Genomic DNA, 15845 nt, shown 5'->3' on the forward strand with positions numbered 1-15845 from the left:
AGCAGGGGCTCAGTCCTAACAATAATTTATTTCAGTAATGCTTTACAAAGTGCTTCCTTCACAACAACTCCATGACTCCGGTAATAGAAGTATTATTAGTATATCCAGATGAGATCACTGAGGCTCAGAGAACTTAAAAGACTTGGCCAACATGATATAGCCACTAAGTAGTGGAGCCCAAACTCTATGACTTCACTATAAATCCTGCAAATATCACAAGGTGGGGAAACTGCATTATTATCTGCATTCATGCTGTGTAGAAAGATCCAGAAGAGAAGAAGAATAAAATTAGGGGGAATCAATTATTAGAAGCTTTCTGAAAGAGCTCTTTTCAGCCTGGTTTTAAAGAGGTTTTTTTTTTCTCTTTGGAGGGGAGAAGGCAGGGCAATAGAGGTTAAGTGACTTGCCCAAGGTCACACGGCTAGTAAGTATTAAGTGTCAGGATGGATTTGAACTCAGGTACTCCTGACTCCAGGGTCAATGCTCTATTCACTGTGCCACCTAGCCACCCCTAAAGAGATATTTAGTGATATTTTTTGCCACAAAGGGAGAGAGAGAGAGAGAGAGAGAGAGAGAGAGAGAGAGAGAGAGATTCTAGCTTTTGCTGTTCCAACATGAAGACAGTAATGAGGGTCTGGGAGCTGTCCAGCAATATAATTCCTGAAGTTGGAACAAAGCTCTGGGAAACAAGAGACCACCAATTATCCAGAACTGCTAGAAGACAGAGCCTTCCAGCTTCCCAGTTTCAGTGAAACAGACCTCCTCTCCCTGTAAGCCCCCTCCCTCCATCTCTCCCTTCCTCCCTTTCTCTCTTCTTCCCATCCCTTCTTTCTCTCTCTTTCTTTTTCTTTCTTTCTCTCTATTCCCTTCTTTCTTTTCACCCCTTCCTGACTTCTTTTTTCCTTCTTTCCCTCCTTCCTTCACCTTTTTCTTCTTACTTCTCTCTTTTCTCTTTTGTTTTTCCTGACTTCCTCTTTTTCCCTTCCTTCCTTCCTTCCTTCCTTCCTTCCTTGCATCCTCCTCACTCTAGTCCTTGTTCTCACCTCCCCCTTATCCTTCCACTCTGTCCTTTAGAATCCTTGTTCCTTTATTAGCCCTATCCTTTGTTTTTGACCTCTTCTTTTCATGCTCCTTCCATCTCCTGATATTGATGAAACCCTGTATTTCCCATGAGTCTTCCACATTCCTGCCAACCCCCTCCAATTCTAAATTCTAGCCACTCCTCATCGTACAGAGTCTGGAATTGGAGTTGTTGTACTTCTTGTTCCTTCCTAAGGATGAACAACATGACATGAATCAAATGCTGAATACTCAGAAGGCCTGGGTTCAAATTCTTCTTCTAACACTAGCTAGATGTCCATGGGAAAGTCATTTAAACTTTCTAAGCCTGGTTCTTCATTTGTAAATTGTGACAAACATACTTGTAGCATTCACCTTTGCTATATGAAATAATGTATGTTTCTAGGTGATGTGTGCACTGTAATATTTACTCATTTGGGTTTTCTAGTTTTCCTCTTGGTTGGGGGAAGGCATATTAGATATTAAGTGATGATATAATTGCATGGGTGAAGCATCCAACCTACCTTATTTAAGTGGAAACTGAAGACCAATACTTCTGACTCCTGACTTCCTGGTGGGCTGAGAGTGAGCCTAAGATGTCAAGTGGGAGAAGAGGCCACCAGGTGCCTTTTCAGGGATTGATATGGATAGCACCATCCATGTCTTTGGGCCAGAAGATCAGGATTCTCTTAGCTGAGAGGTTTGTGAAGGCTGAGATAGGTCTCATGAATTAACATTTTGAAATTTAAATGCCACTTAAGTCTATAAATCTATGCCTGGGCAAGTTTATTTTCACACATATTTAGTATTTTATTTTTCCCCAGTTACATGTAAAAGCAATTAACATTTGCTTTTAAAACTTTAAGTTCCAAATTCTCTCCCTTCCCACCCTACCCCCTCCTTGAGAAAGCAAGTAATTTGATATAGGTTATACACATGTAGTCATGCCAAACATATCCATAATAGTCATGTTGTGAAAGAAAACACAAAGAAACCTCAAGAAAAATTTAAAAAGTTTGAAAAAAAAGTATGTATCAATCTGTATTCAGACACTACCAGTTCTTTGTCTGGGGATGAATAGCATTTTTCATCACAAGTCTATCAGAGTTGTCTTGGATGGTTGTGCACACAAGTTTATTTTAAAGCCCTTTTAACCTCACTCTAGTGAATTGCTTCTGACTTTGTAAAGTCTCTTTTTCTATGTGATTTCATTGGTTTGGAGACTCTCGGTGAGGACCTTCCTTTGCTACTGGAGATTGGCACCTACTTCAGAATTGAGAGTTTTAGAGAGTTGGCTGAAGGCACCGAGAAGTTAAGGGTAGAGCTAGCGATTCGAACCCCAGGTCTTCCTGACTCTGAAACCAGTACTATTTGATCTGCTACCCAAGCTGTCTCTCAGTATGTACCCATGAAGAGGTAATATGATCCCATAAAGAGGAGAACTATAAATGTCAACAGCAGGGGGCGCTGGGAAGCTAGGCAGTCCTCTATTAAGCTAGCCGGCCTACTGAGCATGCTTGTGCAACTCACTTCTCCCACCCACTTAGCCTGGTTGGATCTCCCCTCAGCCGCATGGCTTGCTTTTCCAAGCTCCATTCAGCAATATAGCCTTTTTCAAGGGTGTTCAAAGTAAACGCTGAAATCTCCACTTTGATCCCTTCCCCATCTGGTATTCTAAACCAAACTGATTCAGAGGCATATGAATTCTGAATTAATATTCAGGCTTCTAAGGGAACAATTCAGCCCTGCCACTTTGCCCAGTTGCTGGGAGGATAAAATGAGTCCTTATTTGTAAAGCATTCAGTTCTTAACACCTGATAATAAGCACTTAATATAGGCTTGTTTCTTTCCTTATACCTTAACTTACATGTTTATGTGATTGTTTTGCTGGTGGTTATTAAGTTTATATACATTATATACTGGTGGCAATTAAGTTTCTATAAGTATAATGATGCTATTAAGTGTATATGCTGATGTCTATTAAGTTTCTGTGTTATATAATGATGGCTATTAAATTTGTATACTGATGACTGAAGTTTCTATATGCTATATAATGATGGCTATTAAGTTTATCCACTTTTACAATTATGGCTGTTAAGTTCAGAAGCAGATCTCAGGATTCGATTTTGGAATTTGTGTGCTGCCTCTCAGGCCTGGGGAGACAACATTGGGCGGCTCTCCTGTCCTGCTCCCTTCCTCGATCCCTCAGGGTAAACAGAGGCTGAGGCTTTAAAGAACAGAATCCCGACAGCCTAAGCGGAGTCCTCAGGAGTGGAGCCACATGGACGGCAGCCTGGACCGGGCAGTGTACGTCCTAACTTGAGCCTCTCGGGGCTTCGGCCTCAATCTCGTACTGCTGCTGGCCTCGAGGCTGGTAGCTGGTTGGATGCTGGCGCTAAGCGCCCGAAGCCATGGGACCCAGCGGGAGCTGTCTGCCAAGCTAGGGGCGGCGTGGCCCAGCCTTCGGGTGCTGTGTGTGTCGGCCGACCTAGGCAATGAGACTGGGCTGCAGCGGCTGCTGGAGGGGGCGCGTGAGTTGCCCCGGCCATCGGACTTGCAGCGGCTCCTACTTAATCAGTAACGCTGGTAAAGTGTCTGGGATGAAGAGACGGGGTAATGAAGAGAGGGGAGAGGAGGGGCGGGCCGGGCAGGACCCTGAAAGAATGACCCAAGTACCTGCCCCGACTGCCCGGAGGTAAAAGAAGGGCCTTTTGGGGATAATCTCTGGGGATGGATAGTCTAGGGCCAACCCCCACCCTCATCACCCCTCCCTACCTTCCCTACCACATGATCACAAGTTTTACTGAGAAGAGACTGAATCCCGAAGAGTGGCTGGTTTAAGACCCCACCCACAGGTGGGAAGTGACGGAGCTGGGCTTAGAATCTGAGCCAGAACTCTTTCCATCTCACCAAAGTGACTCACTCTGGATTTTAAAAAAGGTAATGAGGAAGAATTTGAACCCAGGTCCTCTGACTGCAAATCCAGCGTTCATGTCACTACAGCAGGCTCCAGTTCTTTTCGTTTTCTCATTTCACAAATATCGAGTACCATTGTGTCTGGGTACCAAGCCTGTTGCCGAGTGTCTGGGTCAGAGTTCCCCTCCCCCTCCCTACTTCATCTCAGTGGTCCCATTGTCATTTTTCCTTCCTCTTCCCTCCTCTCCCTTTTATGAGTCAAAATGAGGAAAAGAAAACTTTCTCTAATCGTTAAGAACCACGATTTTTAAACTTTTATTTATTTTTAGTTTACAACATTCAATTGCACAAGTTTTTGAGTTTTCCCCTCTCCTCTCCCCAACACGGAGTGCAATTTGATATATACCATATATATAGATATATATTCATATTAAACATATTTTCACATTAGTAATGTCATAAAGAAGAATTGTAACCAGTGACATGAACCTCTGAGAAAGAAGAAACAAAACAAAAAAAGAGAGAGCAATTAGATCTGCATTCAGACTCTGTGATTCCTTCTCTGGATGTGAATAGCATTTTCCATCATGAGCCTTTTGGAGTTAGCTTAGAACCTTGCATTGCTGAGAAGAGTCAAGTCTTTGAAAGTTAGACATTGCACAATGTGACTGTAAATGTGTACAATGTTCTCCTGGCTCTGCTTCCCTCACTCAGCATCAGTTCATGTAAGTCTTTCCAGGTTTTTCTGAAGTTCCCCTGCTTATCATTTCATATAGCATAATAGTATTCCATTACATTAATATACCACAACTTGTTTAGCCATTTCCCAATTGATGGGCATCCCTCGATTTCCAATTCTTTGCCACCACAAAAATAGCTACTATAAATATTTTTTGTATATGTGGGTCGTTGAGGACCACTATTGCCTAAGATATCAGACCCCAAGGGGTTAAACGATCCTATTCCCAGGATCCTTTTCCAAGCTGGCTTATTTTATCTGGACACACATTCATAGAGGAGGTTTGGAAAAATAGCGACCCCTTGTGGTTTGCGAAACTATAGATAAGCAAGCCCAGAGAGGGCAAACGCTGACAGGTAGCAAGTGACAAAGCTAGAATTTGTCCAAATTTAAATCCAAAATTTAGCACATTCTCGAATACACTGAAAACCATAGAATTTTGCATCTGGAAAGCATCTCAGAAGTTCAACAGGTGCCTGACCATGAATTCCCTCCACAGTGAAAAGTAACCTGTCACATCCCAAAGCAGCCCTTTCCATTCTTTGGTAGTTCTCAGTGTCAGGAATTTTTCCTGACATCAAATCAAAATGTGCCTCCTGGCAGCATCCCATCAATCCCCCAGCATATCTCCTCTTCTGCTGTCTGGGGCCAAGCAGACCAAACACAACCATTTGAGCACCCAGAAAGGGATGCCAGAGGCTTCCTGCTGGAGTATTTTTTCTTGGTTGAAATCACATGCAGGAAATAGATAAAGTGACCAGGACAACCATTCTTTGTTCCTCTCCTGACTCCAATTCTGACTCTTTGGACTTCCACATTAGGTTCCTGTATAGGTATGTTCCTCCTCTCCATCTCCCCTGCTTTAGTATAGTAAGTAAGTCTATAAGTAGATGGTAAAACAGTAGCAGCTAGTAAGATTGCAAAGGGGGACTTAAATGTCCCTCACAGACTGTCTCACAGATAAAGGGAGCATAATGGTTCCTTGCAAATTGTCTCATAAATTAACTAAAAGTCACATCCTGAGACAGTGTGCTAAATCAAGGAAAGCCATCTGGACCTTGCTGTAAGGAAGGGTCTTTTGGTCCTGCTAATTGCCATAGTCTGTAAGCCTCAGAGAAGTTCCCAGTATTCACATTAAGACCAGCAGAACACCAAATGTTGGTGATAATTTTGAGATGATGTGGATATGTTGAATAAACCAAAGGCAGCACAGATAAGAGTTGGTCTGCCCCCCCCCGACTCTATAACAATGAAACCCCGGAACTCTTACCCCAAGCATTTTTCCATCTCCAAAGGGAGATGGTGCACAAGTACTCTGAACTCCCATCCATCCTTATGTGAGTGACTCTCCCCCTTCCCATTCTCTTCCCCATGCTGCTTCAATTCCTCTACCACCTCATTCCTGTCCCCTTGCCATCTGCCTCTATATACCCTCTCCCACTGTTTATCTCTGTGCTTTCTGCTATTTGCCCCTGTACCCTATGTGGCTTATTAAAATGGGACTGAAGCATTACTCTTTGATGCCAACATGGTCTTTCCTGTTGTGTATCCAAAGAACCAGGGATGTGTGCCCCCCACCTGACCCAGAATGAACTACTTATATCCCCATTCCTTTATTCTATTAATAATTCCATAAATTAATTAGCAATCAGGTGGCTTCTAAAACTTAACTAGAAAGGCCTCCTCAGGATGAATAGGGTGAGATTATAATTTTATCATATTTCATATCAATATTCATTATCATATATCATATCAAAAACCATAGCCTGCTGGAGCTTCAGTAGCCAGTTCTAACTAGAGCTGGGTGAAATTTAAACCTTAAGTATACCAGAGTTGTATAATAAGAGGCAGTCCTGGGATAGTGAGGCCAGACTTCTCTGGTTCCCCATGGGGTATAGAAAGGAAACTGTGTGGGTGGTTAGGTGGTGCAGTGAATAAAGCACCAGCCCTGGAGTCAGGAGGACCTGAGTTCGGTTCCAGCCTCAGACACTTAACACCCACACAAAAAAAACTAGCCGTGTAACCTTGGGCAAGTTACTTAACCCCAAATGCCCTCCAAAAGGCAAAAGAAAAAAAAAAAAGAAAGTAACGTAAGCTTGGCTATGTTGCTATTCATTTTTGTTAGACTTGTTTCTTTGGTGTGGAGAATTCCTGGATTGGAATGCCACCTTTTTCACGTACTGCCCGGGTCTTCTTGAGCAAGACCCTTAACCTTTCTGGATCACTTGTCAACAAGAACTATTGAAAGAATAGGAAAGCAGGCCACCAGAAGCTTGATATAGACCAACACCTACATCTAATACCAAGATAACCTCTAAGTGGGCAGATCACTTGAACATAAAGGGTGATAGCCTAAACAAATTAAAAGAAAAAGGGAAGAAATTACCTTTCTGATTATGGATGTGGAAGAGTTCATGACCAAACAAAGGCTAGAGAGGATCAAAGAAGACAAAATGTGTGATTTTGATTCCAAGAAATGAAAATGATTTTGCATAGACAAAAGCAATGCAGCTTTTAAAATTGTAAAGAAAGGGGCAGCTAGGTGGCACAGTGACTCCAACCCTGGAGCAGGAGTTCAAATTCAGCCTCAGACACTTAACACAAAACTAGCCGTGTGACCTTGGGCAAGTCACTTAACCCCAATTGCCCTACCTTCCCCCCCAAAAAAGCAAAAAAAAATTGTAAAGAAGACTAAAAAAATTTTTGCAGCAAGTTTTTCTGATAAAGGTATTATTCTCAAGATATAAAAGGAACTAAATTTATAAGAATAAGGTCAAAATGGTGGCATAGCACAAAGAAGTACAATGAGTTCATTCTGGCCCTCGCTCTATTCTAAGAAAATTCACCAGATCAAATTCTGATAGAGAAATTCAAGAAAAAAAAATTACAGTGGGTTGCTTTTTTTTTCCAGCATAAGTAGGTTTAGAGAGACAAAGAGATCTGTGGATGCTGGGTTCACAGTCTAGTCAGGGACAGTGACCCTTAGAGCATTCCAACATCCCAGACTGCCCAAGGGCAAAACAAGGGCATCATCTCATTCAGAAGCCTGAACATCCCTGTCACTATAACTTTTCCCAAAGGGATTCTTTTTGTTTTTTTTTATTTGTTTACTTTTTCTTCCCCCAACTTTCTGACTTTGGACAAAATGTTAAGTCCAGGCTCTGGAGGAAATGTCTGGACTGGTCCTGTTGCTGCCTTCTTGGAAGCAAAGTGTTGTTTTATTCCACACTTTCAGGCACCACAAATCGCTCCAGAGCTGCAAGCTTTCAGTCCTCCCTAAGTGGTCTGATTGTGCACCAAGTCTGATCATTGTCCCCTTAGTCTGAGCTCTGCAAGTTCCTGACCTGGGTCTGGGTCTGAACATGTTGCTCCTGCACTCAGGCACTCAGGTCTGTTGGTTCAGACAGACTGAACTTTAAGCTTCTCTTGGGCTAGGATTCTTGCTCTGGGTTATTATTCTTCAGGTTTCAGACTGGGGTAAAAGCTGGAACTGAGAGCCTGCTCTGCTCCTGGGAACAGAGCCACACAAGTTGCAGCATGTTTCTGACCTTCCTGTTTGCTGGGTATGCAGGCCAGCAATCCTTCTTCACTTGGAGTAACACTGAGCTCAGGTCTCTTCCTCATTCTGCCATAGATCTGTGACCTGAAATTGGGTAGACTGGGTAGTGGGTGATAAAGCTGCCAGTTGGCATCCATTCCTGATCCTTCATGAGATGATGTTCTGGCATGAGTCTGGAACCTCATCTTGCCCTCAGACACAGTCCTAGAACATAGTAATATTGTAGGTAGTGGACTCCTGGTCAGACCTTCTCTGTAGTGTCCACAGATATCTGGAGACCAAAAAAATCGGAGAATCATTGCTCTAGCTTGTCAATCTTTTTTGGGTCCTCCCCACACTTGCCTCAGTGCATTAGCTATGCTGGCCCAATTACACCATCTGCAAATATGAACATACCATCTAGGACTTAGTAACTGGTTTGGAAAAATAGAAACAAACCCAAAACTTTGCTTCGTACTCATAGTTTGGGCATCTGTGAACAGAGAGCTGCTATTAACCAATGATGCGGCTATCTAGACCTCCCTCTAAAGGTACTTTGCATGTAAAGGTTTTCCTCATCACCCGAGCTGCAAATTACCTGGTATTTAGTGTATGTGCGTACAGGTGTCTCTTCATTGAACTCAAGTTCCTTGAGAGTAGTAAGTTCATTGATCGTTTCGTTTGTCTGTGCCCCCAGCCAACACCGCGTCTGACAGTCAAGCAATTAATCAAGGAATATTTATCAAAAGCTCTCTGGTCCTCTGCTAGGCACCAGGCTAAGTGCTGTGGATGCAAAGAAAAGGCTAGACTAGACTTTGCTCTCAAGGAATTACTTCTGGGAGAGACAATAAACCGACCAACCAACAAATAACTAGGTTCATACCAGATACGTAGAGCACAGACGGCGAGCGTGCGGAGAGAGGAAGGCTGTGGTAGCTGGGGTCTTGAGAAGTCCGAGCTGCCATGACATTCACGTCAGAAACACTTAATACACGATCGTCCATTAACTAATTGTTTCTCTACTGGGTTGGATTTTTAACTGTAACCTCATGCTCTCTCAGTCCTTCTTGGTTAACTAACATCCTGGGAAACCTGCCCAGTTAATTTGGGAACATCGCAGGGCGGACCGGACAAGGGCCTTGGCCCAGAAAACTAAAGCCAGACCCTCCTACCAATTCCTAAACCTGAGATAGGCTGCTGAGCTCCACCCCAGCTGGGGGAGGGCCGGTTCTGGAACGCCACGTACGGGGCGGGTTAGCTTTGCTTCCGCCAATGGAAGCACGCAAGGGTGCGGAGAGCTTGCTAGAGGAAGCAAGCGAGTAGGTGTGGATCAGGGCGGGTCCGGCGCCTGATCCCCGCCCCAGCTAGGCTGCTGCTGCGGCCTGAAAAGGCAGAGTCCGGCCAGCTAGAGCGGAGCCCGCGGAGAGAGAGCGACATGGAGGGCAGCCTGGGCCGGACCCTGTGCATCCTGACCGGGGCCTCCCGGGGCTTCGGCCGCAGCCTGGCCTTGCAGCTGGCCCCGAGGTTGGTCGCCGGCTCGGTGCTGATGCTGAGCGCCCGCGACAGTGGGGCCCTGCGATCTCTGTCCGACGAGCTGGGGGCGGCGTGGCCGAAACTGCAGGTGCTGTGCGTGTCGGCCGACCTGGGCAGCGAGGCCGGGCTGCAGCGGCTGCTGGTGGCATTGCCTCGGCCCCCGGACTTGCAGCGGCTCCTGCTTATCAACAACGCTGGTAATTGTCCCCGGAATGGGGGAGGGGGAAGAATTGTGCCTGGCGGACGGAAGTGGGGGGCAGGCGCAGGCGGGGCAGACCACCGCTCGATCCTGAAGTTGCTGTCCACTGCCCCTTTCAGTTGAGCTCTTCTGTTCCGTAAGCATTTATTTGTTGGGCTCCTAAAACAGAGTCGGAAGGACTTCAGTAACCGTCTAGTGAAACCCAGAATTCCGTGTACACCATCCCCAAGTCGGTCTCTTCCATTGGCTTCTGAAGGGGCACGCACCCTGGCCATTGGAGGCCACAGCTCTGCTCCTGAGAAACTTCCCTGACCTTGAGCCTCAATTGGCCTCCATGCAATTCTGACCATTGTGCTCCCCACTCTGCCTGAAGGGGTCAAACAGAACCTGTCTGATCTCTAGTCCCTGGGATATCTGTCCCTTCAGAGACTTGAAGCCATCTGTCCTGTCCACTGGGCCCCCAACTCTTGTCTGGGCAAAACAACCCTAGTTCAAGGAATCATAATTTTGGCTTTGTCACCTCTGAAAAGAAATGACCAAAGAATTATAGAGCTTGTAACTGCTATGAACTCTGAAAATACCAAAGAGCTCACACAGTTTATCACAACCACAGTTAACTCTGAAAAATAAAGTTAAATGAAAACACAGAACTAACAGTGGTTATAAACAAAAAGGCTTTATTTTCTTGGAGGAGGGAAACTAGACATGTGTGCAGACAGTTCTCCAGGAGGAGACTCGATTTAGGGAGGCCAAGTCTTGATACATATGGCAATGGCTACACAGTTTGCAATGAGAGGTAACATTAACAGTGAGACAAGTTTGATTCATAGCAGAGCTTCCTGACCAGAACATGGTTCCTTTGGGTCCTTGTCCCAGCTCAAGAACCACCTGGAGCTGGTGTGGAAACAATTCTGGGATTTTTTTTTGCTGTAGAGTTCATCCAGAGAGTGAGGGCAAAGGATTGTTGTTATGCCAAACTCAGGGCACAGCTTGCTTGCTGGGCCTTAGCTCTGGAAAACAAGGTAATAGTAGAAAGAGAGGAGTAAAAAATAAAGGAGTAGTCTTGGCATGGGGATCCATGCCCTTCGATGCCCTTTTCCAGTGAAGTTACCATCTGGTCATATCTTTGAAATCCAGATCCAATATTCCTGATATGCTCAATCATAATAACAATAGCTCGTTTTAACTTAGTACTTCAATGCTTACAAAGCACTTTTGAAATATTATCTCACTTTATCCTCACAGGGCTTTGTTTACAGATGAGGAAGCTGAGAAAACAGAGATGAGCTATTTGGCCAAAGTCAGCCAGCTAGTGTCTGAAGCAGGAATCCAACTCCTGTTTTCCTGACTCTGTCCAGCCCTTTGTCTAGTGAGCCCCCTATAGCTGTCCAGTGGGATTGCCACATCTTTATACGTGGAAGCAAGGTCTGTCAGCACGAAGATTCCATTAGCTTCTTTGGCTGCTATTTGCCAGTGCTAACCACTAGTTAGCTTGCAGCACACTAAAACCCCCAGATCTTCTTCAGATAAATGAAGATTTTACCCTGCCTTCACCATCCTGTCCTTGTGAAGTTGATTTTTTGAACTGAAGTGTAAGACTTGACATTTATCCTTAATCTTAGAAGATTTAGTCCTGTTCTCAAGCCTGTCATAATCTTTTTGAATCCTGCCTGTCACCCAGTGACTGACTCTCTCTCTCTCTGCACCATCCATAAAGGGCATATCATCTTTGCCCTTACCTATGTCCAGAGGTGGGGAACCTGTAGTCTCAAGGCCACATGTGGCCCTCTAGGCCCTCAAGTACAGTCCTTTGACTGAATACCAACTTCACAGAACAGATCACTTTATTAAGGGGATTTGTTCTGTGAAGTTTGGATTCAGTGAAAGGGTCATGCTTGAGGAATCTAGAGGGCTATATATGGCCTTGAGGCCACAGGTACCCCCACCCCTGCCCAAGTCATTAATGAAAATATTAAAATTCATATGGTCAAGCACAGTTCACTGGAGCTTATCCACTGGAAACCTCCACCCAAAATGACATGGAATCAGGATCCTTTGAAATCATGAGAGTTGAGTGATGGAATCATTCCTTTTTTGACTCCAGTCATTCAACTAGATCCAGAATCATCTGTCACCATCTAGTCTAAATCTCTACATATCTCCCACAAGATGAGTATGAGATACTTAATCCACTGTTTTGTTAAATAACTAGGAAAATTCTATGTACAGGATTCCCTGGATTTGCTGTGTTCTGTGCCCTTTACTTCTCTTTCAGGAGGTGGGCAGCATGTTTCATTCTAAGTCCTCTGGAATTGCAATTGGTCATTGCACTGATCAGAATTCCTAAGCCTTTCAAAGTTTTTGTTCTTTACCATCTTATTGTCTTTGTATAAATTGTTTTCCTGGTTCTGTTCCCTTCAGGCTGCATCAGTTCATACAAATCTTCCCAGGTTTCTCCGAAGCCCTCTATTTCACAATTTCTTGTGGCACCATAGAATTCCATCACACTTATATGCCATAACTTGTTCAGCCATTTTTTGTCTTTCTTCACATCCCCAGCATTTGTGTCCCAGGCAGAAAGAACTCAGGTTTTCCTGACTCCAAGGCTCACCCTCTAAGATCTACACCAGGAGTTCTTAACCTTTTAATGTATAATGGACCCTGTTGGCAATCTGGGGGAGCCTTGGACCCCTTTTCAGTGTGTTTTTAAATGAATAAAATGCATGTGTTTACCAAGCAAACCAATTCTATTGAATTGCAATGGTGAAAAAAAATAAAGTTCAAGTACTCCAGATTAAAGATGGTCTACATCCAGCTTCCTTTCATGGGAAAACCATTGAATCATCAAAAATACACTTCCTGTCCATTTTCAGGTTCAGTAAATCTCAAGGGCAGTGGGTAGGGACTCCTGGCCAGGCCCTATGGGATTTCTGAGGTTTGTTTTTTAATTTCTTTTTTTAAGGTACCTTAGGGGATGTGTCTAAAAATGTTGTGGACTTTGCTGACCCAGCAGAAGTCAATGACTACTGGGCTCTGAATGTGACTTCCACTCTTTGTCTGACCTCTGGGGTCCTCAGGGCCTTCCACCCCAACCCTGGCCTGAAAAGAACTGTGGTCAACATCTCCTCCCTCTGTGCTGTGAAACCCTTCAAGAGCTGGAGCCTCTATTGTGCTGGCAAGGCTGCCCGAAGCATGCTGTTCAGGGTCTTGGCAGAGGAAGAACCCAGTGTGCGGGTGCTGAGCTATGCCCCAGGTAGGAGGGCATGTGGCCATCTCTCTGCCGCCAATCTGGGCTATCTCTGGGCCCCCAGGAGCCTATTGTTCCTTCTTCCACACCCAGAGAAGAATTCCCTTTACATCCATGATACCCTGTGGCCAAGCCCTTCTTGCAGAAAGTATTGACCAAAGGACTTAGAAGGATATAGTTTGGGATGGAAAGACTCTTGGAAATGGTTTGGAGGATGAGACTAGTGACATGAATGAATGAAAACATCCCCTTGCCCACTTGCACTGTCCCCCTCATAGAAACAGCCTCTCCCCCTCCCCAGAACACTGTCTAATCACTACCAGACACCATCTCCTCCCTCTTATTATAGGGTCAGATTGAGAATTGGAAGAGACCTCAAAAGCCTTTGAGTATAACCTTTTCTTTTTACAGAGGGGTATACTGAGGCACAGAGTGGTTATGAGACTTGCCCAGGGTCACACTGTAGTTAATTGTCTGGGACAGGATTTGAAGCCAGATCTTTTGGACTCTTAAGTCCAGTGCCCTTCCCATGGAAATTCTACCTCTCCTTGGTGAGTAAGGTCTTAAGTCTCCATAGCTGCCAGTTTGCCTGTGCACTGTGCTAAAAAAATTTCCCCAAACATTTATCGAGTACCTACTGTGGGCAATAGCAATCATTAGGGCATCTTACTGTATGCCATCCCACAGGAGGTGTGCTAGGCAGTTGCTAGTACCCCATTGCCTAGGGGAAGGGGAGAAGACCCCAAGAAGTGGAAAGCATGGCCCATCCCCTTAGTACTAATGATGGCTAATAATCAATAGTGAGCATTTTTAATTTAAACTTCAAGGTTTGCAAAGTGCTCTCACCCATATCATCTCATTTGATCATCAAGAAGAATGTGGGAGGTAAAGGGAACTGAGGCTGAGTTACTTGCCTAGGCTCATTCAGCCTGTTCAGCATCTGAGGCAGTATTGGGGCTCTGATTTTTCTGATCCTGAGGCTGGCCCTCTCTCCACTTGCCCCATCTGCCTGTATAAAGGGAGATGTGTCTGGGGCTCAGATGCTCAGTCCTGTTCCAGTCCTGACCCACCCCCTCACAGTCATGGGCCCCAACCATGTGTCCTTGCTAGACCTTTCTTCTTTCCTCTGTTCCCTCAGGCCCTCTGGACACAGACATGCACCAGGAAGCCCGACAGAAAACCAAGGACTTAGAGGTTCGGCAGGCGATGAACCAGTTAAAGGAGCGCCAGTCCTTGGTGGACTGCTCTGTCTCTGCCCAGAAGCTCCTGAACCTGCTGGTTGGGGACACCTTTGAGTCGGGGGCCCACATTGATTTCTTTGATAAGTAGGACTGGCTGCCCTCTGCCACCTGGGTCCTCTCCCCGTTCTTCTTCTGTCCTGTCCCTACCCTTTGTTCTCACAAGTGCCTAGTAAAGGATGCACCTCTCAACCTTTCCACCCAGACAGGGGATGTATGTCTTAGAGAGGCCCTTGGATGGGGAAGCAGCAGACTTGCCCCATGTCAACCAGGTCATAATGGGCAGAGCTGGCATTTGAACCAAGTTTCCAGATTCTTCATACAGGGCTCTCCACTCTTCCATGTTCCCCCCCACCCACCCTCTTCCTCCATTCCCTTTGATTTCTTATTTGGCTTCCACTGGACTCTTTTCTCTGTTGTCCCTTTCTCCCCCTTCCCAAAGAGCCCATTGGGGGTCCAGGTTCCTGTGTGCAGTTTACTGAGGCTGGGAGTATTAGGGATGGAGTGAAGGGAATGTGTCAGTGAGTCTGTTGGAGAATTGGGGGGGAAGGGTAAAAAGGGAGACCATGCTTGGAGGGGAGGTGATTCTCTGACCCCCTCAAAGGGTCAGTGAAGCAAAGTAGATACTATGCTAGCTTTGCAGTCAGCAAGCTGGACCACTTCTGCTCACTGCTTTGAAACCCTTAACAGGATGTAGGTTATGCTCACCAGAACCCCAGTCAGATCCAAAGACTGATGCAAGGAGTTTTCTTACAGTTATTCATCTCAAGACACCCATACTTCTCATCTGAAAACTGGCCCTGTACTGGTCAATCCATTACTATTTCCTTGTTCCTTTGATTGAATACAGTTCCTTGGAGTGAATGAGATACCTCTTTTTCTGATTTCAGGGAATTTCATCTTTTTTTTTCTCCACTTTCTCAACTCAAAAAGCCACTAATCTTTCCTCCATTTACAAATCAGATTTCCTAGTTTTGTATCATGGTTAATTGTTCTCTTAAATTAATTGGCTTTATTTGATTTATTATTTTCAATGCATAGAAATCTGTTTCCTCCTGTTTCAGGGTCCAGTACAACCTGAGGAGGCCTGGTCCCAAATTTTATGTTTAATAAAATCAATATGTTCAGAAGTTCAACCTTGGTTTCCTTAGTTATTTCATCTTTAATCTGCCAGATTTTGGCAAGTCAAGCTAGATCAAATCAGAACTCTGACCCCTAGGACCCCAGTGCTTCTGAGGAAAGATTACTCCCTCTACGGAAAGGATAGATTGCAATAACAGTATGATAACTGAAGGATTCCCCCTTGGATACAATTTCTTTTGGTGTGAGTCCAGGAAAGATTGTGCTCATGTATTGACACCTCCTTAGGGAAATTC

General features: G+C 44.9%; 1 protein-coding gene and 1 long non-coding RNA gene across 2 annotated transcripts; one reads left to right on the forward strand and one right to left on the reverse strand.

Moving 5' to 3' along the window:
- Window positions 1-4266: 4266 nt before the first annotated feature.
- Window positions 4267-9486, reverse strand: LOC138144997 (uncharacterized). Its single transcript, XR_011164070.1, has 3 exons — window positions 9136-9486; window positions 8851-9035; window positions 4267-8544 (listed from the first exon to the last, which is right to left on the reverse strand). It is a non-coding gene; the product is annotated as an uncharacterized lncRNA (long non-coding RNA).
- Window positions 9487-9543: 57 nt separating this feature from the next.
- LOC138145006 (sepiapterin reductase-like) lies at window positions 9544-15605 on the forward strand. Its single transcript, XM_069066594.1, has 3 exons — window positions 9544-9982; window positions 12947-13237; window positions 14370-15605. Exons 1-3 carry the CDS (start codon window positions 9688-9690, stop codon window positions 14558-14560), a joined length of 777 nt encoding a protein of 258 aa, XP_068922695.1. The 5' UTR covers window positions 9544-9687; the 3' UTR covers window positions 14561-15605.
- The last annotated feature ends 240 nt before the right edge of the window (window positions 15606-15845 follow it).

Source organism: Petaurus breviceps, unplaced genomic scaffold (genome assembly GCF_028583685.1).
Source record: "Petaurus breviceps papuanus isolate PSGF00001 unplaced genomic scaffold, PetGlider_PUasm1.0 139, whole genome shotgun sequence".
In the NCBI taxonomy this organism is placed as follows: domain Eukaryota; kingdom Metazoa; phylum Chordata; class Mammalia; order Diprotodontia; family Petauridae; genus Petaurus; species Petaurus breviceps.

Excerpts from the sequence above, each read along its gene's own strand:
- LOC138145006 (XM_069066594.1), top strand. The coding sequence starts at position 9,688 with ATGGAGGGCAGCCTGGGCCGGACCCTGTGCATCCTGACCGGGGCCTCC. Across the intron at positions 9,983-12,946 it reads CCTGCTTATCAACAACGCTG|GTACCTTAGGGGATGTGTCT; the intron begins GTAATTGTCCCC and ends TCTTTTTTTAAG. Across the intron at positions 13,238-14,369 it reads GGTGCTGAGCTATGCCCCAG|GCCCTCTGGACACAGACATG; the intron begins GTAGGAGGGCAT and ends CTGTTCCCTCAG.